The sequence below is a fragment of the Anguilla anguilla genome, chromosome 12, assembly GCF_013347855.1.
Source record: "Anguilla anguilla isolate fAngAng1 chromosome 12, fAngAng1.pri, whole genome shotgun sequence".
NCBI lineage: Eukaryota > Metazoa > Chordata > Actinopteri > Anguilliformes > Anguillidae > Anguilla > Anguilla anguilla.
The window spans coordinates 36,909,344-36,933,367 of NC_049212.1; the positions used below are offsets into that span (position 1 = coordinate 36,909,344).

Sequence of the window (24,024 nt, forward strand, 5' to 3'; positions counted from 1 at the left end):
CCATGACACACAGTAATTACACCATCAGTTCAACAACCACGCGTGGAAGTAAGAATTCTTCATACCACAACATTTATTTATAGTGGAAGCTGAACCTGAAAGCTTCCTGTTTGCTTGTTGCTTCCCATTAATTCCACTGGGCCTTTCCTGAAAAAAACACATATTGTATCATAAAGAGTATTTTTACAACTAAAACTAGTTCACCATTTCACTCTTTGTTCTTTAAATGTCCTATCCTTAAGCCTTCTGCGGTTCTAGAGTCACACAAGGTGCTGCAAAGGAAGATCATCTGTGAGAATAACAACAGGGAGGGAAAAGTCTTCCATCAGACTCTCTGCCATATGACTTAAAGATTAACAAGAGGCTACATTCCTCTACTTTTCTTTCATATTCATTTTGGAGCACAAACATCACATTTAAGTATATCTAAAGCACTGAACTGAAAACATGTGAATGTGATTCTCCAGAAAAATATATTTTTCATGTTGCTATATGAATAATTTTGGAGCCATAAAACTAATGGTTTTATATGCTTTTTCATCAAAAACTGTTTGAAAAGACTTTGGTTTTCAAAGTCTAGGATTGGCTGAGTAATTATTGGACTTCTTAAAGCACTTGCATGTCTTACATAGTTTAGACATACAGTGTTTAATTTATCTTTAAAATGACATGCAAGAGAAACTGGGCAGCTACTTTTCTGGTTATGCACTGGAGACATGTATGCTGATAGGGCTAAAAGACTCCTGTTGATCCGTTCTAAAAGAAAAAAAAAAGTAAGTAAAAAAATCCTAAATTTCTAGAATTTCTCAGACTTAGTAAGCAGTATTACCACAAAAATATTTTTCAAAAGAAAAATTAAGGATTCACTGTTTTGCGGATTGCTATGTTAATCCTCTGTCGGATGTCCTTTGTTTTAAGGCCGTATATTATTGGGTTGAGAGTAGGGGGAAATATCAAGGTGGAAACTCCGATCATCCTCCTTAAATGAGGAGAGAGCTGTTTTATGCGATATGAGATAATTGTGAAAAGTCCTAAACATTCCGAAATGATAAAGATGGTTAAATGAGTTGTACAGGTCTGCAAAGCTTTGCTCTTTGTGTCAGAGTGTTTGTTTTTAAAGCATGCAAGCAAAATCTGAATGTAGGTATAGAAAATCATACCCAGAAAAAACACTTGCAAGCCGGCTGTGATGAACAGTCCGTAAATGTTGTTGATGGTGGTGTCTGCACAGACTAGTGCAAGCAGAGAGGGATTGTCACAGTAAGTTTGCGATATTAAAGATCTGCACCGAGGCAGCCGTAGTAGGAGGCCGAACAGCACGCCAATCAAGAGCAGGGCCACGAGCCACACCGATGCGATTATTTTCGCGATGTGGCTGTTGGTCATTATGGTGCTGTACTTCAGTGGGTTGCATATGGCGATGTACCTGTCGTAAGCCATGGCAGAGAGGATTAAGGCACCGGTAACCCAGTAAATGTGGACGAAAAACGCCTGAGCGATGCAGTTGGAGGCCTCGATGTACCTGGAGTCCAGCAGGATCTCTTTGATGAGTTGCAGGAAGACGGCTGAGGAGCCAATGAGGTCACTGATGGGCAGGTTAAAGAGCAAGAAGTACATAGGCTGGTGGAGGCTCTTATTCATGATAATGGTGGCCATCAGGAAAACGTTACAGAAGATAATTAAAAGGTAACTCAGCATGCCGAAAATAAATGCAGCATACACCCCTTGAGGAGATAGGTCAAAGCCTTGCAGTGTCAGAATGTCTGTTGAATTTGAAGAAATTTCAACCATTGTTAAATATTCACAAGTCTCACCTAACAGAAGCCACAAGAAGCATTATTCCTGAATGGCAGAGAGTCTCTTGAAAATGCATTTAAGAAGAAGTTGAGAATGTTAAAAGTTTCATTTCCGTTGGGACATACTCTGAAATTCTGTCCAAAACAACTGAATATAACTTCAAGCTGTATGAATATGATGATTCGAATCAGCATATATAATACTTGCACTCCTTCTCTCCTGCTCTGTGACCTGCAGAACCAACAGGGTTCAGTTTCACTCTCTGAACAGACGACGCATTAAACTCCGGTCACACTGCAAGCGGGGCAGAATGTGCTTTTTATATAGCATCCTTCCCTCATTAGGTAGAGCACTGCCCATTCTGAAGTCCCCTGGCGTGGCTGATGTTAGATCTACATGTGATGAGTTGGGGCCTTTATGGTTTTTTCCTCTGAGGAGAGCATACATTTGAAAACAAAACACTTTTTTGCAGGGGGGGTGTTTATGTGTAAAGGGTGAATAACAATCACCATAAATTAATATTGCATATGTGTATGTATATAGGGGAGACTGAGGCACAAGCTAACATGGGGAATGTTTAGACATGAATGGAGTATTTGTTTTCACAAGTGAAGTGTTTTTTGATAAATTACTGATGTGTGTACACCACAGACTCCAAATACATCTCATTTAAACCACTGTCTTGTGGGATATAAGATTGTATAGTTTTGACACATAACAACACTAGCAAGCAGAAGCTATGTGCCATGCAGGAGTACAACTAGTATAGCTTCCACCTGTAGCAGATACATACCCGCACCTATAGTAAACACAGCCACAGTAACTTGTCATGTATCATTGTATGTTCCATGTTTACCAGTGGTCTCCAACCCTGGTCCTGGAGCGCTACGGGGTCTGCTGGTTTTTGTTTTCACTTTAAAATCAGCACCCAATTGAGACCCAAGACACCAGGTGAGTTGAGTTAACTGTCTAATCAACTGCTGTAATTGATTCATGAAGTGCAGAGTCACTATGAAAACCAGCAGACCCTGTAGCTCTCCAGGACCAGGGTTGGAGACCACTGATGTATACCATGCACTTATTCTGTCCTGTATGGGCTACTATAGATAATGGGGAGCACACGCTCTTAGCCATGGGGCGCTGTTGGATGTTGTTGACCGGGGTTATGCATTCAAACGACAAAGCGCTTCTCATCACATTAATACCGCTAATCAAATCAACCGGCAGTAAATTGTGTAAGAGGGAAGTCAAACTGCGGCCCAGAAAAGGCTGGCATTTGAACGAGCCTGCACGCTGGGACTCATCCTGTACTTCAAAGGACCCGAGAGCCTTGTGATAAAACAATAGGTTACTCGGACTTCCTCTGGATGAGCAGGCCATTTGGCTCTCTGGACCGTTACCGTCTGGACAAGACTGAGATAAGGGGAACTGGACTGGTTGTTTATGGTTGTGTGAGCAAGCCGTTGGCTCTCTGGAATGTTGCCATCTGGACACAACTAAGATAAGGGGAACTAGTCTCTTTGTCTAGGGTTGTGGGTGATTGTGTGTTGGGACCATTAAGGGTGAAAAGGTCATCAGGCCTCTGGCCAAATGGTGGGGCAACTGCACGGGACAGTACCACAGTGCCCTTATGTGGGCCCCTCTGCCATTACACTTTTTATTTCTTTTCTGGATCTGGACTCTAAACCATCTGTTTATCATATTCAAAAACCCTGTAAAACCTTACAAACCATGCACATGTTTTCATTATATTACTGTATTATGCCTTATGTAGTAATATTACTGTATTATGCCTTATGCCTTATGTAGCCTTATGCATGTAAAATGGTTTAACAAAAGGGTATTTTCATGACAACTGCACCATAATATTACATCCCTTGGACATGTTTGGTATGGGCGTATTCAGGGAAATTCAAGAAATTGAATTGAATATGTTTCATACCAAATAACATTTAATAAAACATAGTTTCAGAAACTCAGGGAAAAAATATCACAATGGAATGTCCTCTCTGGTAATCATCTCCTTTTCCCAATTTCTCCACTAATTGTTTTAACAGCAGCCTCCAAATGGTGGGGGCTGAAATTCCAAATTTGACTCGGCCAGGTTAATTTATGGCAATGCCGCCTAGGCCAAACGCGGGATTTAGCTTAAAAGGAAGGGAGACAAAGCAATCTAGGAAGATCGTAATCGACTTCCCACATTGCACATACTCTGTGCTCTGTGTGTAGATAGACAAGGAAGATCGTAATCGACTTCCCACATTGCACATACTCTGTGCTCTGTGTGTAGCTAGACAAGGAAGATCGTAACCGACTTCCCACACTGCACTGTGTTCTGTGCATAGTTGAACAGGGAAGATCGCAATCGACTTCCCACACTGCGCAAACTCTGTGATTTTGTGTATAGCTAAACAGGCTGGGTAAGAACTTTTTACTCTGTATTTATGTTTTTAAACCTTATAATTGATTGTGAATTTGAAGCTAATGACCTACCTGCCTGTTAAATAAATTCTTCTTATTTTTAACTTGCGTGGTCTTCATGACTCTAATCCATTTTATCTTCTTTTCAGCCGAAATTCCGATTAAATACTCAGGGGGACAATTATGACTAGGACCTACTGATCAGGGGTCTAGTACAGCGAACGTCTTTAGTGAGGTCTTCAAGTTAGATTGGTGGTATTGGTTCTGGTGTTTTGGCTTAAGAGGACCCATGGGCGTTATACGCCGGTTCTTGTCAAATTCGCCTGAAGGAGCCCGATAGATACACACTGTCCTGGGCTCATAACTATCTATGCACAAAGGAAGGCATGTATTATGGTGGTCAGCCTCCTACCCTCTGGGTTCTTCACCGAACTGAGATTTAACAATAGTGCTAAACCCGGGAGCATGTATTGAGGAATGATGGCACAAGATAGAGTCGAGTGTAACCACTCCCAAGTTCCACGTATAGTTAAACCCAAATTTTAAATTCTAATTTCATTTGGAGTCAGATTATCACAAGGGTAAAACCTAGTAACTGTTACGCTTACTTGCTGTGGTCATGGATATATTTTATGTGTTCCACGCATTTGTGAATATTCTGTTGCTCCCATTGGAATATTGACAGTCCGGCGACAGATCAGATATATCTCTGATGACAGCATAGCCCCGTTTGCGAACGGAGAGTAACCAGAATGCTACTGGTCCGTTTCAGGCCAGTCTTAAGCGGGATATGAAGCAGCGCCGTCATATCTGACCCGCGGCAACGGAACCAGTGCATTCTTAAGTATAATTGTGCCCTGTTCTTACGAACAGAGGAAAAATAAATAACATCTCCGGTTTTGAATCACACCAGGCAAGGGAAAACACACGGTGCCTTCCCCTCCAGCTACAAACCCTCATTGGTCTAGCTGTGAGGTGTTTACAATTGCATCAAGGAAATTAGCTGTTTCAACCCGTCGTAACACACAACACTGCACAAAAATTATTTGTTGGCAGTCATTTCGGTGTCACCGCCCTCTGATGGTGTCACCCGGTGCGGTCCGCACCCCATGCATCCCCCTAGTGAGGCCTCTGCATATGCACCACCTCCTGTCTAAATTGCTTACTCCTGTGGACATGCTGCAGTATTTCTAAATGTGCAGGGGCATGGTAGGTTTTGCAGAAGCATTGGAAAATGCCCACATTTAAAATGAGAGCAGTCATATGGCATTTACTCGCAAAAAAAAAGTTAAATGAAAAATGTAAATTCAAGATTCAACTAGATAACTAGATTTCGGCTTTTGCTCACTGGGAATTTCCAATTGCATTGACTGTGCTACTTTTACATTTGTCCCTTTCATTTTTGTAGAAAACGTGTTTATCTCAGGCAAAAAAAAAAAAACAGCTGTACATACATAGTTCTTTACTGCAGATGTGCAGTAATGGATTAATGCAGCAACACACAGAAAAAAAAATAAACACAGAACTTGATCAAATATAGTTTATTTTTCAATTCAACATCTGCAGAAAGTGCACAAGTGCTTAAGGGCAAAATTAAAAGCAATACATGTGCCTTTTTTGCTAATTCACTTGAGCACTACTATCAGTCACATCATACAAGATGTGTAAAGCCTTTTGAGGAATTCTGTTGTGGGGATGGTTACCTTGTGTGCTGGTTTTTATTATGATTTAAAATGAAATTCCCCAAATATGAAGACCATTCAGGTCTTCAGGGCAGCTACTTTTCTGGTTATGCACTGGAGACATGTATGCTGATAGGGCTAAAAGACTCCTGTTGATCTGCTGTAAAAAAAAAAAAAAAAAAAGTAAATAAATCCTAAATTTCTAGTATTTCTCAGATTAGTAAGCAGTATTACCACAAATATTTTTCAAAAGAAAAATTAAGGATTCACTGTTTTGCGGATTGCCATGTTAATCCTCTGTCGGATGTCCTTTGTTTTAAGGCCGTATATTATTGGGTTGAGAGTAGGGGGAAATATCAAGGTGGAAACTCCAATCATCCTCTTTAAATGAGGAGACAGCTGCTTTACGCGATATGAGATAATTGTGAAAAGTCCTAAACACTCCAAAATGATGAAGAGGGTTAAATGAGTTGTACAGGTCTGCAAAGCTTTGCTCTTTGTGTCAGAGTGTTTGTTTTTAAAGCATGCAAGCAAAATCTGAAGGTAGGTGTAGAGAATCATACCCACGGCGAACACTTGCAAGCCGGCTGTGATGAACAGTCCGTAAATGTTGTTGATGGTGGTGTCTGCACAAACTAGTGCAAGCAGAGAGGGATTGTCACAGTAAGTTTGCGATATTAAAGATCTGCACCGAGGCAGCCGTAGTAGTAAGAAGAACAGCACGCCAATCAAGAGCAGGGCCACGAGCCACACCGATGCGATTATTTTCGCGATGTGGCTGTTGGTCATTATGGTGCTGTACTTCAGTGGGTTGCATATGGCGATGTACCTGTCGTAAGCCATGGCAGAGAGGATTAAAGCAGCAGTAACCCAATAAACGTGGACGAAGAACGCCTGAGCGATGCAGTTGGAGGCCTCGATGTACCTGGAGTCCAGCAGGATCTCTTTGATGAGTTGCAGGAAGAAGGTTGAGGAGCCAATGAGGTCATTGATGGGCAGGTTAAAGAGCAAGAAGTACATAGGCTGGTGGAGGCTCTTATTCATGATAATGGTGGCCATCAGGAAAACATTACTGAAGATAATTAAAAGGTAGCTCAGCATGGCGAAAATAAATGCAGCATACACCCCTTGAGGAGGTAGGTCAAAGCCTTGCAGTGTCAGAATGTCTGTTGAGTTTGAAGAAATTTCAACCATTGTTAAATATTCACAAGTCTCACCTAACAGAAGCCACAAGAAGCATTATTCCTGAATGGCAGAAATTCTCTTGAAAAAGCATTTAAGAAGAATCTGAGAATGTTGAAAGCTTAATTCTTGTGAGGACATACATAATAGCATATAATAGCATCAGCATATATAATACTTGCACTCCTTCTCTCCTTCTCTTTGACCTGCAGAACCAACAGGGTTCAGTTTCACTCTCTGAACAGACGACGCATTAAACTCCGGTCACACTGCAAGCGGGGCAGAATGTGCTTTTTATATAGCATCCTTCCCTCATTAGGTAGAGCACTGCCCATTCTGAAGTCCCCTGGCGTGGCTGATGTTAGATCTACATGTGATGAGTGGGGCCTTTATGGTTTTTTCCTCTGAGGAGAGCATACAGTTGAAAACAAAACACTTTTTTTGCAGGGGTGGTGTTTATGTGTAAAGGGTGAATAACAATCACCATAAATTAATATTGCATATGTGTATGTATATAGGGGAGACTGAGGCACAATCTAACATGGGGAATGTTTAGACATGAATGGAGTATTTGTTTTCACAAGTGAAGTGTTTTTTGATAAATTACTGATGTGTGTACACCACAGACTCCAAATACATCTCATTTAAACCACTGTCTTGTGGGTTATAAGATTGTATAGTTTTGACACATAACAACACTAGCAAGCAGAAGCTGTGCACCATGCAGAAGTACAACTAGCATAGCTTCCACCTATAGCAAATACATGCCCGCGCCTATAGTAAACACAGCCACAGTAACTTCTCATGTATCATTGTATGTTCCATGTATACCACCAGTGGTCTCCAATCCTGGTCCTGGAGCGCTACGGGGTCTGCTGGTTTTTGTTTTCACTTTAAAATCAGCACTCAGTTGAGACCCAAGACACCAGGTGAGTTGAGTTAACTGTCTAATCAACTGCTGTAATTGATTCATGAAGTGCAGAGTCACTATGAAAACCAGGAGACCCTGTAGCTCTCCAGGACCAGGGTTGGAGACCACTGATGTATACCATGCACTTTGTCAGGTGCGTGGGGGGTTAGGACCCAAACGCAGAGTGAGGGGGAAAAAACACAAAACTCCGAACGGTGAATAGAAACAAAGACTTTACTTTACAAAACAGGAACTAAAGCAGGGAACAAAAAGCCTTGCAGGGCAACTCTCAAAAACAAAGAAAAACTTCAAAAACACAGGAAACAAAGAAAATCCAAAAATCCAAAAGCACATGGAAAACAGAACATGGGCAGGTACACATGGGGCAGAAACATGATCAGAGGCACACGTAACCAACCACAACCAAGGATCCAGCACCTGAGTCAAGGAAGAAGGGAACTTGAATAGACCAGACACTGACGAGACACAGGAGGGCACCATGGCCACAGAGAGGGAAGGGAAAATGAGACAACCCAAAAACAATAATGGAATAATTGAAAGCAATAAGACAATTAAACAGGGGGAGCAGGACACAAAACAGAAGTGCCGCCATCTGGCGGCCCAACAAGGAAAGACAAAGACTGAAACACAGAACCATGACACACAGTAATTACACCATCAGTTCAACAACCACGCGTGGAAGTAAGAATTCTTCATACCACAACATTTATTTATAGTGGAAGCTGAACCTGAAAGCTTCCTGTTTGCTTGTTGCTTCCCATTAATTCCACTGGGCCTTTCCTGAAAAAAACACATATTGTATCATAAAGAGTATTTTTACAACTAAAACTAGTTCACCATTTCACTCTTTGTTCTTTAAATGTCCTATCCTTAAGCCTTCTGCGGTTCTAGAGTCACACAAGGTGCTGCAAAGGAAGATCATCTGTGAGAATAACAACAGGGAGGGAAAAGTATTCCATCAGACTCTCTGCCATATGACTTAAAGATTAACAAGAGGCTACATTCCTCTACTTTTCTTTCATATTCATTTTGGAGCACAAACATCACATTTAAGTATATCTAAAGCACTGAACTGAAAACATGTGAATGTGATTCTCCAGAAAAATATATTTTTCATGTTGCTATATGAATAATTTTGGAGCCATAAAACTAATGGTTTTATATGCTTTTTCATCAAAAGCTGTTTGAAAAGACTGGTTTTCAAAGTCTAGGATTGGCTGAGTAATTATTGGACTTCTTAAAGCACTTGCATGTCTTACATAGTTTAGACATACAGTGTTTAATTTATCTTTAAAATGACATGCAAGAGAAACTGGGCAGCTACTAGTCTGGTTATGCACTGGAGACATGTATGCTGATAGGGCTAAAAGACTCCTGTTGATCCGTTCTAAAAGAAAAAAAAAAGTAAGTAAAAAAATCCTAAATTTCTAGAATTTCTCAGACTTAGTAAGCAGTATTACCACAAAAATATTTTTCAAAAGAAAAATTAAGGATTCACTGTTTTGCGGATTGCTATGTTAATCCTCTGTCGGATGTCCTTTGTTTTAAGGCCGTATATTATTGGGTTGAGAGTAGGGGGAAATATCAAGGTGGAAACTCCGATCATCCTCCTTAAATGAGGAGAGAGCTGTTTTATGCGATATGAGATAATTGTGAAAAGTCCTAAACATTCCGAAATGATAAAGATGGTTAAATGAGTTGTACAGGTCTGCAAAGCTTTGCTCTTTGTGTCAGAGTGTTTGTTTTTAAAGCATGCAAGCAAAATCTGAATGTAGGTATAGAAAATCATACCCAGAAAAAACACTTGCAAGCCGGCTGTGATGAACAGTCCGTAAATGTTGTTGATGGTGGTGTCTGCACAGACTAGTGCAAGCAGAGAGGGATTGTCACAGTAAGTTTGCGATATTAAAGATCTGCACCGAGGCAGCCGTAGTAGGAGGCCGAACAGCACGCCAATCAAGAGCAGGGCCACGAGCCACACCGATGCGATTATTTTCGCGATGTGGCTGTTGGTCATTATGGTGCTGTACTTCAGTGGGTTGCATATGGCGATGTACCTGTCGTAAGCCATGGCAGAGAGGATTAAGGCACCGGTAACCCAGTAAATGTGGACGAAAAACGCCTGAGCGATGCAGTTGGAGGCCTCGATGTACCTGGAGTCCAGCAGGATCTCTTTGATGAGTTGCAGGAAGACGGCTGAGGAGCCAATGAGGTCACTGATGGGCAGGTTAAAGAGCAAGAAGTACATAGGCTGGTGGAGGCTCTTATTCATGATAATGGTGGCCATCAGGAAAACGTTACAGAAGATAATTAAAAGGTAACTCAGCATGCCGAAAATAAATGCAGCATACACCCCTTGAGGAGATAGGTCAAAGCCTTGCAGTGTCAGAATGTCTGTTGAGTTTGAAGAAATTTCAACCATTGTTAAATATTCACAAGTCTCACCTAACAGAAGCCACAAGAAGCATTATTCCTGAATGGCAGAGAGTCTCTTGAAAATGCATTTAAGAAGAAGTTGAGAATGTTAAAAGTTTCATTTCCGTTGGGACATACTCTGAAATTCTGTCCAAAACAACTGAATATAACTTCAAGCTGTATGAATATGATGATTCGAATCAGCATATATAATACTTGCACTCCATCTCTTCTGCTGTGTGACCTGCAGAACCAACAGGGTTCAGTTTCACTCTCTGAACAGACGACGCATTAAACTCCGGTCACACTGCAAGCGGGGCAGAATGTGCTTTTTATATAGCATCCTTCCCTCATTAGGTAGAGCACTGCCCATTCTGAAGTCCCCTGGCGTGGCTGATGTTAGATCTACATGTGATGAGTTGGGGCCTTTATGGTTTTTTCCTCTGAGGAGAGCATACATTTTAAAACAAAACACTTTTTTTGCAGGGGGGGTGTTTATGTGTAAAGGGTGAATAACAATCACCATAAATTAATATTGCATATGTGTATGTATATAGGGGAGACTGAGGCACAAGCTAACATGGGGAATGTTTAGACATGAATGGAGTATTTGTTTTCACAAGTGAAGTGTTTTTTGATAAATTACTGATGTGTGTACACCACAGACTCCAAATACATCTCATTTAAACCACTGTCTTGTGGGATATAAGATTGTATAGTTTTGACACATAACAACACTAGCAAGCAGAAGCTATGTGCCATGCAGGAGTACAACTAGTATAGCTTCCACCTGTAGCAGATACATACCCGCACCTATAGTAAACACAGCCACAGTAACTTGTCATGTATCATTGTATGTTCCATGTATACCAGTGGTCTCCAACCCTGGTCCTGGAGCGCTACAGGGTCTGCTGGTTTTTGTTTTCACTTTAAAATCAGCACCCAATTGAGACCCAAGACACCAGGTGAGTTGAGTTAACTGTCTAATCAACTGCTGTAATTGATTCATGAAGTGCAGAGTCACTATGAAAACCAGCAGACCCTGTAGCTCTCCAGGACCAGGGTTGGAGACCACTGATGTATACCATGCACTTATTCTGTCCTGTATGGGCTACTATAGATAATGGGGAGCACACGCTCTTAGCCGTGGGGCGCTGTTGGATGTTGTTGACCGGGGTTATGCATTCAAACGACAAAGCGCTTCTCATCACATTAATACCGCTAATCAAATCAACCGGCAGTAAATTGTGTAAGAGGGAAGTCAAACTGCGGCCCAGAAAAGGCTGGCATTTGAACGAGCCAGCACGCTGGGACTCATCCTGTACTTCAAAGGACCCGAGAGCCTTGTGATAAAACAATAGGTTACTCGGACTTCCTCTGGATGAGCAGGCCATTTGGCTCTCTGGACCGTTACCCTCTGGACAAGACTGAGATAAGGGGAACTGGACTGGTTGTTTATGGTTGTGTGAGCAAGCCGTTGGCTCTCTGGAATGTTGCCATCTGGACACAACTAAGATAAGGGGAACTAGTCTCTTTGTCTAGGGTTGTGGGTGTGTGTGTGTTGGGACCATTAAGGGTGAAAAGGTCATCAGGCCTCTGGCCAAATGGTGGGGCAACTGCACGGGACAGTACCACAGTGCCCTTATGTGGGCCCCTCTGCCATTACACTTTTTATTTCTTTTCTGGATCTGGACTCTAAACCATCTGTTTATCATATTCAAAAACCCTGTAAAACCTTACAAACCATGCACATGTTTTCATTATATTACTGTATTATGCCTTATGTAGTAATATTACTGTATTATGCCTTATGCCTTATGTAGCCTTATGCATGTAAAATGGTTTAACAAAAGGGTATTTTCATGACAACTGCACCATAATATTACATGGACATGTTTGGTATGGGCGTATTCAGGGAAATTCAATAAATTGAATTGAATATGTTTCATACCAAATAACATTTAATAAAACATAGTTTCAGAAACTCAGGGAAAAAATATCACAATGGAATGTCCTCTCTGGTAATCATCTCCTTTTCCCAATTTCCCCTCTAATTGTTTTAACAGCAGCCTCCAAATGGTGGGGGCTGAAATTCCAGATTTGACTCGGCCAGGTTAATTTATGGCAATGCCGCCTAGACCAAACGCAGGATTTGGCTTAAAAGGAAGGGAGACAAAGCAATCTAGGAAGATCGTAATCGACTTCCCACATTTCACATACTCTGTGCTCTGTGTGTAGCTAGACAAGGAAGATCGTAACCGACTTCCCACACTGCACTGTGTTCTGTGCATAGTTGAACAGGGAAGATCGCAATCGACTTCCCACACTGCGCAGACTCTGTGATTTTATAATTGATTGTGAATTTGAAGCTAATGACCTACCTGCCTGTTAAATAAATTCTTCTTATTTTTAACTTGCGTGGTCTTCATGACTCTAATCCATTTTATCTTCTTTTCAGCCGAAATTCCGATTAAATACTCAGGGGGACAATTATGACTAGGACCTACTGATCAGGGGTCTAGTACAGCGAACGTCTTTAGTGAGGTCTTCAAGTTAGATAGGCGACCACGATCTGCCCGCTAACGGGATTGGTGTTGTATTGGTTCTGGAGTTTTTGGCTTAAGAGGACCCATGGGCGTTATACGCCGGTTCTTGTCAAATTCGCCTTAAGGAGCCCGATAGATACACACTGTCCTGGGCTCATAACTATCTATGCACAAAGGAAGGCATGTATTATGGTGGTCAGCCTCCTACCCTCTGGGTTCTTCACCGAACTGAGATTTAACAATAGTGCTAAACCCAGGAGCATATATTGAGGAATGATGGCACAAGAGAATCGAGTGTAACCACTCCCAAGTTCCACGTATAGTTAAACCCAAATTTTAAATTCTAATTTCATTTGGAGTCAGATTATCACGAGGGTAAAACCTAGTAACTGTTACGCTTACTTGCTGTGGTCATGGATATATTTTATGTGTTGTTCCGCGCATTTGTGAATATTCTGTTGCTCCCATTGGAATATTGACAGTCCGGCGACAGATCAGATATATCTCTGATGACAGCATAGCCCCGTTTGCGAACGGAGAGTAACCAGAATGCTACTGGTCCGTTTCAGGCCAGTCTTAAGCGGGATATGAAGCAGCGCCTTCATATCTGACCCGCGGCAACGGAACCAGTGCATTCTTAAGTATAATTGTGCCCTGTTCTTACGAACGGAGGAAAAATAAATAACATCTCCGGTTTTGAATCACACCAGGCAAAGAAAAAACAGGGTGCCTTCCCCTCCAGCTACAAACCCTCATTGGTCTAGCTGTGAGGTGTTTACAATTGCATCAAGGAAATTAGCTGTTTCAACCCGTCGTAACACACAACACTGCACAAAAAATTTATTGGCAGTCATTTCGGTGTCACCGCCCTCTGATGGTGTCACCCGGTGCGGTCCGCACCCCATGCATCCCCCTAGTGAGGCCTCTGCATATGCACCACCACCTGTCTAAATTGCTTACTCCTGTGGACATGCTGCAGTATTTCTAAATGTGCAGGGGCATGGTAGGTTTTGCAGAAGAATTGGAAAATTCCCACATTTAAAATGAGAGCAGTTAAATGACATTTACTCGCAAAAAAAAAGTTAAATGAAAAAAGTAAATTCAAGATTCAACTAGATGCCTAGATTTCGGCTTTTGCTCACTGGGAATTTCCATTTGCATCGACTGTGCCACTTTTACATTTGTCTCTTTCATTTTTGTAGAAAACGTGTTGATCTCAGGCAAATAAAAATAAAAAAACAGCTGTACATACATAGTCCTTTAATGCAGATGTGCAGTAATAGATTAATGCAGCAACACACAGAAAAAAATAAAAATAAACACAGAACTTGATCAAATATAGTTTATTTTTCAATTCAACATCTGCAGAAAATGCACAAGTGCTTAAGGGCAAAATGAAAAGCAATGAAAAGCAGCCTTTTTTGCTAATTCACTTGAGCACTACTATCAGTCACATCATACAAGACGTGTAAAACCTTTTGGGGAATTATGTTGTGGGGATGGTTACCTTGTGTGCTGGTTTTTATTATGATTTAAATTGAAATTCCCCAAATATGAAGACCATTCAGGTCAGTTTGCTCACCGTTTCTTATTTTAAATATAGCTCCTTACTAGGTTACACTAAATAGTGAATATGACTTAAATAATAAACTGCTGATGTAAGAAGCATTAAATATTTCATTGCTGTAATAGGATATAATAAATGATGAACAACAGGAAAGAAGTTTTGCCTGTTATGGATCATACCCATGAGCTCAAGCACAGAGATAGTACCCTGAGACCTTCTCAGGAGAGGATTCCACGCTGTTAAACAGACTCTTTAAAAACTGTTTAAGAGTGAAAGACCTCTTCATTACCTAATGCAAGGTAATTAGGTACATGCACATTATGGTACTAACAGCATTTCAAGTTTGCTCAACTATTTTTGTTTGCTGTCTCTAATTACACCATCAATTCAACAACCACGCGTGGAAGTAAGAATTCTTCATACCACAACATTTATTTATAGTGGAAGCTGAACCTGAAAGCTTCCTGTTTGCTTGTTGCTTCCCATTAATTCCACTGGGCCTTTCCTGAAAAAAACACATATTGTATCATAAAGAGTATTTTTACAACTACAACTAGTTCACCATTTCACTCTTTGTTCTTTAAATGTCCTATCCTTAAGCCTTCTGCGGTTCTAGAGTCACACAAGGTGCTGCAAAGGAAGATCATCTGTGAGAATAACAACAGGGAGGGAAAAGTCTTCCATCAGACTCTCTGCCATAATATGACTTAAAGATTAACAAGAGGCTACATTCCTCTACTTTACTTTCATATTCATTTTGGAGCACAAACATCACATTTAGGTATATCTAAAGCACTGAACTGAAAACATGTGAATGTGATTCCCCAGAAAAATATATTTTTCATGTTGCTATATGAATAATTTTGGAGCCATAAAACTAATGGTTTTATATGGTTTTTCATCAACAGCTGTTTGAAAAGACTTTGGTTTTCAAAGTCTAGGATTGGCTGAGGAATTATTGGACTTCTTAAAGCACTTTTAATGTCTTACATAGTTTAGACATACAGTGTATAAATTCTTTAAAATGACATGGGCAGCTACTTTTCTGGTTATGCACTGGAGACATGTATGCTGATAGGGCTAAAAGACTCCTGTTGATCCGTTCTGAAAAAAAAAAAAAAAGTAAATAAATCCTAAATTTCTAGTATTTCTCTGACTTAGTAAGCAGTATTACCACAAAAATATATTTCAAAAGAAAAATTAAGGATTCACTGTTTTGCGGATTGCCATGTTAATCCTCTGTCGGATGTCCTTTGTTTTAAGGCCGTATATTATTGGGTCGAGAGTAGGGGGAAATATCAAGGTGGAAACTCCAATCATCCTCTTTAAATGAGGAGACAGCTGCTTTACGCGATATGAGATAATTGTGAAAAGTCCTAAACACTCCAAAATGATGAAGAGGGTTAAATGAGTTGTACAGGTCTGCAAAGCTTTGCTCTTTGTGTCAGAGTGTTTGTTTTTAAAGCATGCAAGCAAAATCTGAAGGTAGGTGTAGAGAATCATACCCACGGCGAACACTTGCAAGCCGGCTGTGATGAACAGTCCGTAAATGTTGTTGATGGTGGTGTCTGCACAGACTAGTGCAAGCAGAGAGGGATTGTCACAGTAAGTTTGCGATATTAAAGATCTGCACCGAGGCAGCCGTAGTAGGAGGCCGAACAGCACGCCCATCAAGAGCAGGGCCACGAGCCACACCGATGCGATTATTTTCGCGATGTGGCTGTTGGTCATTATGGTGCTGTACTTCAGTGGGTTGCATATGGCGATGTACCTGTCGTAAGCCATGGCAGAGAGAATTAAGGCAGCGGTAACCCAGTAAATGTGGACGAAGAACGCCTGAGCGATGCAGTTGGAGGCCTCGATGTACCTGGAGTCCAGCAGGATCTCTTTGATGAGTTGCAGGAAGAAGGCTGAGGAGCCAATGAGGTCATTGATGGGCATGTTAAAGAGCAAGAAGTACATAGGCTGGTGGAGGGTCTTATTCATGATAATGGTGGCCATCAGGAAAACGTTACAGAAGATAATTAAAAGGTAACTCAGCATGGCGAAAATAAATGCAGCATACACCCCTTGAGGAGGTAGGTCAAAGCCTTGCAGTCTCAGAATGTCTGTTGAGTTTGAAGAAATTTCAACCATTGTTAAATATTCACAAGTCTCACCTAACAGAAGCCACAAGAAGCATTATTCCTGAATGGCAGAGAGTCTCTTGAAAAAGCATTTAAGAAGAAGCTGAGGATGTTAAAAGTTTCATTTCCGTTGGGACATACTCTGAAATTCTGTCCAGAACAACTGAATATAACTTCAACCTGAATGAATATGATGATCCGAATCAGCATATATAATACTTGCACTCCATCTCTTCTGCTCTGTGGCCTGCTGAGCCAAGAGGGTTCAGTTTCCCTCTCTGAACAGACGACGCATTAAACTCCGGTCACACTGCAAGCGGGGCAGAATGTGCTTTTTATATTGCATCCTTCCCTCATTAGGTAGAGCACTGCCCATTCTGAAGTCCCCTGGCGTGGCTGATGTTAGATCTACATGTGATGAGTGGGGCCTTTTATGGTTTTTTTCCTCTGAGGAGAGCATACAGTTGAAAACAAAACACTTTTTTTGCAAGGGGGGGTGTTTATGTGTAAAGGGTGAATAACAATCACCATAAATTAATATTGCATATGTGTATGTATATAGGGGAGACTGAGGCACAAGCTAACATGGGGAATGTTTAGACATGAATGGAGTATTTGTTTTCACAAGTGAAGTGTTTTTTGATAAATTACTGATGTGTGTACACCACAGACTCCAAATACATCTCATTTAAACCACTGTCTTGTGGGATATAAGATTGTTTAGTTTTGACACATAGCTTCTGCTTGCTAGTGTTGTTATGTGCCATGCAGGAGTACAACTAGTATAGCTTCCACCTGTAGCAGATACATACCCGCACCTCTAGTAAACACAGCCACAGTAACTTGTCATGTATCATTGTATGTTCCATGTATACCAGTGGTCTCCAACCCTGGTCCTGGAGTGCTACGGGGTCTGCTGGTTTTTGTTTTCACTTTAAAATCAGCACCCAATTGAGACCCAAGACACCAGGTGAGTTGAGTTATCTGTCTAATCACCTGCTGTAATTGATTCATGAAGTGCAGAGTCACTATGAAAACCAGCAGACCCTGTAGCTCTCCAGGACCTGGGTTGGAGACCACTGATGTATACCATGCACTTATTCTGTCCTGTATGGGCTACTATAGATAATGGGGAGCACACGCTCTTAGCCATATTTTCAGAGACATTTATCACGTAGGCCTAATAATGGTAGGTGTCATATACGGTTAGTTAGTCAAAATATAGGCCGTCTTTACACGATAAATATCAAAGATGAAGACGGTGGTCAGAATTGTTGAATTCACCGGACATAGTTCTATTAAAACTAAATTTGTTCTGACATTTTTTCCGTCATTTTCGGAGACTGTTATAACATACCCCAGAGCAACTACAGGGCGAGATGTATCATTTCATTTACGGTACTTTTGGTTGAACTGTAATCAACTGTACTGATGGTCCATCTGTTTGGTTCCCTTTGTTCTCTGGCATGGCACGTCAGTCCTCTGCCAGCTGGAGGTCACAGTAGCCTCTTTGTCAAGTCCCTTCTCAAACCATTATCCCATATGCACAGTGGCGTCACTAGGATTGGTGACACCCGGTGCGGTCGACTGTTGGTGTCACCCGATGTTGTTGACTGGTGGGGGGGGGGGGGGGGCTGTGTTGTCAACCAGGGGGCGGGAGTAATGGGGCGCTGTTGGAGGTTGGGTTATGCATTCAAACAACAAAGCACTTCTCGTCACATTAACACCGCTAATCAAATCAACCGGCAGTAAACTGCATCGAGGAAATGTTTCAACCCGTCGTAACACACAACACTGCACAAAAATTATTTGTTGGCAGTCATTTCGGTGTCACCCCCCTCTGATGGTGTCACCCGGTGCGGTCCGCACCCCATGCATCCCCCTAGTAAGGCCTCTGCATATGCACCACCTCCTGTCTAAATTGCTTACTCCTGTGGACATGCTGCAGTATTTCTAAATGTGCAGGGGCATGGTAGGTTTTGCAGAAGCATTGGAAAATGCCCACATTTAAAATGAGAGCAGTCATATGGCATTTACTCGCAAAAAAAAAGTTAAATGAAAAATGTAAATTCAAGATTCAACTAGATAACTAGATTTCGGCTTTTGCTCACTGGGAATTTCCATTTGCATTGACTGTGCTACTTTTACATTTGTCCCTTTCATTTTTGTAGAAAACGTGTTTATCTCAGGCAAAAAAAAAAAAAACAGCTGTACATACATAGTTCTTTACTGCAGATGTGCAGTAATGGATTAATGCAGCAACACACAGAAAAAAAAATAAACACAGAACTTGATCAAATATAGTTTATTTTTCAATTCAACATTTGCAGAAAGTGCACAAGTGCTTAAGGGCAAAATTAAAAACAATACATGTGCCTTTTTTGCTAATTCACTTGAGCACTACTATCAGTCACATCATACAAGATGTGTAAAGCCTTTTGAGGAATTCTGTTGTGGGGATGGTTACCTTGTGTGCTGGTTTTTATTATGATTTAAAATGAAATTCCCCAAATATGAAGACCATTCAGGTCTTCAGGGCAGCTACTTTTCTGGTTATGCACTGGAGACATGTATGCTGATAGGGCTAAAAGACTCCTGTTGATCTGCTGTAAAAAAAAATTTTAAAAAAAGTAAATAAATCCTAAATTTCTAGTATTTCTCAGACTTAGTAAGCAGTATTACCACAAATATTTTTCAAAAGATAAATTAAGGATTCACTGTTTTGCGGATTGCCATGTTAATCCTCTGTCGGATGTCCTTTGTTTTAAGGCCGTATATTATTGGGTTGAGAGTAGGGGGAAATATCAAGGTGGAAACTCCGATCATCCTCTTTAAATGAGGAGACAGCTGCTTTACGCGATATGAGATAATTGTGAAAAGTCCTAAACACTCCAAAATGATGAAGAGGGTTAAATGAGTTGTACAGGTCTGCAAAGCTTTGCTCTTTGTGTCAGAGTGTTTGTTTTTAAAGCATGCAAGCAAAATCTGAAGGTAGGTGTAGAGAATCATACCCACGGCGAACACTTGCAAGCCGGCTGTGATGAACAGTCCGTAAATGTTGTTGATGGTGGTGTCTGCACAAACTAGTGCAAGCAGAGAGGGATTGTCACAGTAAGTTTGCGATATTAAAGATCTGCACCGAGGCAGCCGTAGTAGTAAGAAGAACAGCACGCCAATCAAGAGCAGGGCCACGAGCCACACCGATGCGATTATTTTCGCGATGTGGCTGTTGGTCATTATGGTGCTGTACTTCAGTGGGTTGCATATGGCGATGTACCTGTCGTAAGCCATGGCAGAGAGGATTAAAGCAGCAGTAACCCAATAAACGTGGACGAAGAACGCCTGAGCGATGCAGTTGGAGGCCTCGATGTACCTGGAGTCCAGCAGGATCTCTTTGATGAGTTGCAGGAAGAAGGTTGAGGAGCCAATGAGGTCATTGATGGGCAGGTTAAAGAGCAAGAAGTACATAGGCTGGTGGAGGCTCTTATTCATGATAATGGTGGCCATCAGGAAAACATTACTGAAGATAATTAAAAGGTAGCTCAGCATGGCGAAAATAAATGCAGCATACACCCCTTGAGGAGGTAGGTCAAAGCCTTGCAGTGTCAGAATGTCTGTTGAGTTTGAAGAAATTTCAACCATTGTTAAATATTCACAAGTCTCACCTAACAGAAGCCACAAGAAGCATTATTCCTGAATGGCAGAAATTCTCTTGAAAAAGCACTTAAGCAGAAGCTGAGAATGTTGAAAGCTTAATTCTTGTGAGGACATACTTATGATGATCCGAATCAGCATATATAATACTTGCACTCCTTCTCTCCTTCTCTTTGACCTGCAGAACCAACAGGGTTCAGTTTCACTCTCTGAACAGACGACGCATTAAACTCCGGTCGCACTGCAAGCGGGGCAGAATGTGCTTTTTATATAGCATCCTTCCCTCATTAGGTAGAGCACTGCCCATTCTGAAGTCCCCTGGCGTGGCTAATGTTAGATCTACATGTGATGAGTTGGGCCTTTATGGTTTTTTCCTCTGAGGAGAGCATACAGTTGAAAACAAAACACTTTTTTTGCAGGGGGGGTGTTTATGTGTAAAGGGTGAATAACAATCACCATAAATTAATATTGCATATGTGTATGTATATAGGGGAGACTGAGGCACAATCTAACATGGGGAATGTTTAGACATGAATGGAGTATTTGTTTTCACAAGTGAAGTGTTTTTTGATAAATTACTGATGTGTGTACACCACAGACTCCAAATACATCTCATTTAAACCACTGTCTTGTGGGTTATAAGATTGTATAGTTTTGACACATAACAACACTAGCAAGCAGAAGCTGTGCACCATGCAGAAGTACAACTAGCATAGCTTCCACCTATAGCAAATACATGCCCGCGCCTATAGTAAACACAGCCACAGTAACTTCTCATGTATCATTGTATGTTCCATGTATACCACCAGTGGTCTCCAATCCTGGTCCTGGAGCGCTACGGGGTCTGCTGGTTTTTGTTTTCACTTTAAAATCAGCACCCAGTTGAGACCCAAGACACCAGGTGAGTTGAGTTAACTGTCTAATCAGCTGCTGTAATTGATTCATGAAGTGCAGAGTCACTATGAAAACCAGCAGACCCTGTAGCTCTCCAGGACCAGGGTTGGAGACCACTGATGTATACCATGCACTTTGTCAGGTGCGTGGGGGGTTAGGACCCAAACGCAGAGTGAGGGGGAAAAAACACAAAACTCCGAACGGTGAATAGAAACAAAGACTTTACTTTACAAAACAGGAACTAAAGCAGGGAACAAAAAGCCTTGCAGGGCAACTCTCAAAAACAAAGAAAAACTTCAAAAACACAGGAAACAAAGAAAATCCAAAAATCCAAAAGCACGTGGAAAACAGAACATGGGCAGGTACACATGGGGCAGAAACATGATCAGAGGCACACGTAACCAACCACAACCAAGGATCCAGCACCTGAGTCAAGGAAGAAGGGAACTTAAATAGACCAGACACTGACGAGACACAGGAGGGCACCATGAACAATCAGGCCACAGAGAGGGAAAGGAAAATTAGACAACCCAAAAACAATAATGGAATAATTGAAAGCAATAATACAATTAAACAGGGGGAGCAGGACACAATACAGAAGTGCCGCCATCTGGCGGCCCAACAAGGAAAGACAAAGACGGAAACACAGAACCATGACACACAGTAATTACACCATCAATTCAACAAACACACGTGGAAGTAAGAATTCTTCATACCACAACATTTATTTACAGTGGAAACTGAACCTGACAGCTTCCTGTTTGCTTGTTGCTTCCCATTAATTCCACCTGGCCTTTCCTGAAAAAAACACATATTGTACCATAAAGGGTATTTTTACAGCTACAACTAGTTCACCATTTCACTCTTTGTTCTTTAAATGTCCTATCCTTAAGCCTTCAGTGGTTCTAGAGTCACACAAGGTGCTGCACAGGAAGATCATCTGTGAGAACAACAGGGAGGGAAAAGTATTCCATCAGACTCTCTGCCATATGACTTAAAGATTAACAAGAGGCTACATTCCTCTACTTTACTTTCATATTCATTTTGGAGCACAAACATCACATTTATGTACATATAAAGCACTGAATTGAAAACATGTGAATGTATATGTAAAATATATTTTTCATGTTGCTATATGAATAATTTTGGAGCCATAAAACTAATGGTTTTATATGCTTTTTCATCAAAAGCTGTTTGAAAAGACTGGTTTTCCAAGTCTAGGATTGGCTGAGTAATTATTGGACTTCTTAAAGCACTTGCATGTCTTACATAGTTTAGACATACAGTGTATAATTTCTTTAAAATGACATGCAAGAGAAACTGGGCAGCTACTTTTCTGGTTATGCACTGGAGACATGTATGCTGATAGGGCTAAAAGACTCCTGTTGATCCGTTCTAAAAGAAAAAAAAAAGAGTAATTAAATAAATCCTAAATTTCTAGTATTTCTCAGACTTAGTAAGCAGTATTACCACAAAAATATTTTTCAAAAGAAAAATTAAGGATTCACCATTTTGCTGATTGCCATGTTAATCCTCTGTCGGATGTCCTTTGTTTTAAGGCCGTATATTATTGGGTTGAGAGTAGGGGGAAATATCAAGGTGGAAACTCCGATCATCCTCCTTAAATGAGGAGAGAGCTGCTTTATGCGATATGAGATAATTGTGAAAAGTCCTAAACACTCCGAAATGATAAATACGGTTAAATGAGTTGTACAGGTCTGCAAAGCTTTGCTCTTTGTATCAGAGTGTTTGTTTTTAAAGCATGCAAGCAAAATCTGAAGGTAGGTGTAGAAAATCATACCCAGAAAAAACACTTGTATGCCGGCTGTGATGAACAGTCCGTAAATGTTGTTGATGGTGGTGTCTGCACAGACTAGTGCAAGCAGAGAGGGATTGTCACAGTAAGTTTGCGATATTGAAGATCTGCACCGAGGCAGCCGTAGTAGGAGGCCGAACAGCACGCCAATCAAGAGAAGGGCCACGAGCCACACCGATGCGATTATTTTTGCGATGTGGCTGTTGGTCATTATGGTGCTGTACTTCAGTGGGTTGCATATGGCGATGTACCTGTCGTAAGCCATGGCAGAGAGGATTAAGGTACCGGTAACCCAGTAAATGTGGACGAAAAACGCCTGAGCGATGCAGTTGGAGGCCTCGATGTACCTGGAGTCCAGCAGGATCTCTTTGATGAGTTGCAGGAAGACGGCTGAGGAGCCAATGAGGTCACTGATGGGCAGGTTAAAGAGCAAGAAGTACATAGGCTGGTGGAGGCTCTTATTCATGATAATGGTGGCCATCAGGAAAACGTTACAGAAGATAATTAAAAGGTAACTCAGCATGCCGAAAATAAATGCAGCATACACTCCTTGAGGAGGTAGGTCAAAGCCTTGCAGTCTCAGAATGTCTGTTGAATTTGAAGAAAATTCAACCATTGTTAAATATTCACAAGTCTCACCTAACAGAAGCCACAAGAAGCATTATTCCTGAATGGCAGAGACTCTCTTGAAAAAGCATTTAAGAAGAATCTGAGGATGTTAAAAGTTTCATTTCCGTTGGGACATACTCTGAAATTCTGTCCAGAACAACTGAATATAACTTCAAGCTGTATGAATCTGATGATTCGAATCAGCATATATAATACTTGCACTCCATCTCTTCTGCTCTGTGACCTGCAGAACCAACAGGGTTCAGTTTCACTCTCTGAACAGACGACGCATTAAACTCCGGTCACACTGCAAGCGGGGCCGAATGTGCTTTTTATATAGCATCCTTCCCTCATTAGGTAGAGCACTGCCCATTCTGAAGTCCC

The 24,024-nt window shown here is 41.3% G+C and overlaps 6 protein-coding genes across 8 annotated transcripts; all 6 read right to left on the bottom strand.

The window, feature by feature from the left end:
• Positions 1–55: 55 nt before the first annotated feature.
• Positions 56–2,075, bottom strand: LOC118209679 (olfactory receptor 51I2-like). The gene is made up of 2 exons (XM_035385235.1): positions 1,161–2,075; positions 56–147 (listed from the first exon to the last, which is right to left on the bottom strand). Exons 1-2 carry the CDS (start codon positions 1,789–1,791, stop codon positions 128–130), a joined length of 651 nt encoding a protein of 216 aa, XP_035241126.1. The 5' UTR covers positions 1,792–2,075; the 3' UTR covers positions 56–127.
• A 3,711-nt stretch (positions 2,076–5,786) lies between these two features.
• LOC118209680 (olfactory receptor 1509-like) lies at positions 5,787–7,152 on the bottom strand. Its single transcript, XM_035385236.1, has 2 exons — positions 6,464–7,152; positions 5,787–6,060 (listed from the first exon to the last, which is right to left on the bottom strand). The coding sequence occupies exons 1-2, from the start codon at positions 7,092–7,094 to the stop codon at positions 6,008–6,010; spliced, it is 684 nt and encodes a 227-aa protein (XP_035241127.1). The 5' UTR covers positions 7,095–7,152; the 3' UTR covers positions 5,787–6,007.
• Positions 7,153–8,701: 1,549 nt separating this feature from the next.
• On the bottom strand, positions 8,702–10,671 carry LOC118209682 (olfactory receptor 51I2-like). 2 transcript variants are annotated; one of them, XM_035385238.1, is made up of 2 exons: positions 9,805–10,671; positions 8,702–8,935 (listed from the first exon to the last, which is right to left on the bottom strand). In XM_035385238.1, the coding sequence occupies exons 1-2, from the start codon at positions 10,433–10,435 to the stop codon at positions 8,907–8,909; spliced, it is 660 nt and encodes a 219-aa protein (XP_035241129.1). In that variant the 5' UTR covers positions 10,436–10,671; the 3' UTR covers positions 8,702–8,906. The 2 variants fall into 2 exon arrangements, with proteins under 2 accessions (XP_035241129.1, XP_035241130.1); XM_035385239.1 differs by having other exon boundaries at positions 8,702–8,793; positions 9,805–10,670.
• Positions 10,672–14,954: 4,283 nt separating this feature from the next.
• On the bottom strand, positions 14,955–16,947 carry LOC118209683 (olfactory receptor 52N5-like). Its single transcript, XM_035385240.1, has one exon. It carries the CDS (start codon positions 16,675–16,677, stop codon positions 15,742–15,744), a length of 936 nt encoding a protein of 311 aa, XP_035241131.1. The 5' UTR covers positions 16,678–16,947; the 3' UTR covers positions 14,955–15,741.
• A 2,159-nt stretch (positions 16,948–19,106) lies between these two features.
• Positions 19,107–20,519, bottom strand: LOC118209681 (olfactory receptor 1509-like). Its single transcript, XM_035385237.1, has 2 exons — positions 19,679–20,519; positions 19,107–19,273 (listed from the first exon to the last, which is right to left on the bottom strand). Exons 1-2 carry the CDS (start codon positions 20,307–20,309, stop codon positions 19,221–19,223), a joined length of 684 nt encoding a protein of 227 aa, XP_035241128.1. The 5' UTR covers positions 20,310–20,519; the 3' UTR covers positions 19,107–19,220.
• A 1,297-nt stretch (positions 20,520–21,816) lies between these two features.
• On the bottom strand, positions 21,817–23,931 carry LOC118209673 (olfactory receptor 1509-like). 2 transcript variants are annotated; one of them, XM_035385226.1, is made up of 2 exons: positions 23,283–23,931; positions 21,817–22,155 (listed from the first exon to the last, which is right to left on the bottom strand). In XM_035385226.1, the coding sequence occupies exons 1-2, from the start codon at positions 23,645–23,647 to the stop codon at positions 22,152–22,154; spliced, it is 369 nt and encodes a 122-aa protein (XP_035241117.1). In that variant the 5' UTR covers positions 23,648–23,931; the 3' UTR covers positions 21,817–22,151. The 2 variants fall into 2 exon arrangements, with proteins under 2 accessions (XP_035241117.1, XP_035241116.1); XM_035385225.1 differs by lacking the exon at positions 21,817–22,155 and adding an exon at positions 22,425–22,610 and having other exon boundaries at positions 22,724–23,931.
• Positions 23,932–24,024: the final 93 nt, after the last annotated feature.

Coding starts and splice junctions, on each gene's coding strand:
- LOC118209680 (XM_035385236.1), bottom strand. CDS start 7,094: ATGGTTGAAATTTCTTCAAACTCAACAGACATTCTGACACTGCAAGGC. Junction 6,061..6,463: donor CTTGCAAGTGTTCGCCGTGG/GTATGATTCTCT, acceptor TTTTTTTTACAG/CAGATCAACAGGAGTCTTTT.
- LOC118209673 (XM_035385225.1), bottom strand. CDS start 23,647: ATGGTTGAATTTTCTTCAAATTCAACAGACATTCTGAGACTGCAAGGC. Junction 22,611..22,723: donor ACATGGCAATCAGCAAAATG/GTGAATCCTTAA, acceptor TTTTTCTTTTAG/AACGGATCAACAGGAGTCTT.
- LOC118209683 (XM_035385240.1), bottom strand. CDS start 16,677: ATGGTTGAAATTTCTTCAAACTCAACAGACATTCTGAGACTGCAAGGC.
- LOC118209682 (XM_035385238.1), bottom strand. CDS start 10,435: ATGGTTGAAATTTCTTCAAACTCAACAGACATTCTGACACTGCAAGGC. Junction 8,936..9,804: donor CTTGCAAGTGTTTTTTCTGG/GTATGATTTTCT, acceptor TTATTCTCACAG/ATGATCTTCCTTTGCAGCAC.
- LOC118209679 (XM_035385235.1), bottom strand. CDS start 1,791: ATGGTTGAAATTTCTTCAAATTCAACAGACATTCTGACACTGCAAGGC. Junction 148..1,160: donor CTTGCAAGTGTTTTTTCTGG/GTATGATTTTCT, acceptor TGTTTTTTTCAG/GAAAGGCCCAGTGGAATTAA.
- LOC118209681 (XM_035385237.1), bottom strand. CDS start 20,309: ATGGTTGAAATTTCTTCAAACTCAACAGACATTCTGACACTGCAAGGC. Junction 19,274..19,678: donor CTTGCAAGTGTTCGCCGTGG/GTATGATTCTCT, acceptor TTTTTTTTACAG/CAGATCAACAGGAGTCTTTT.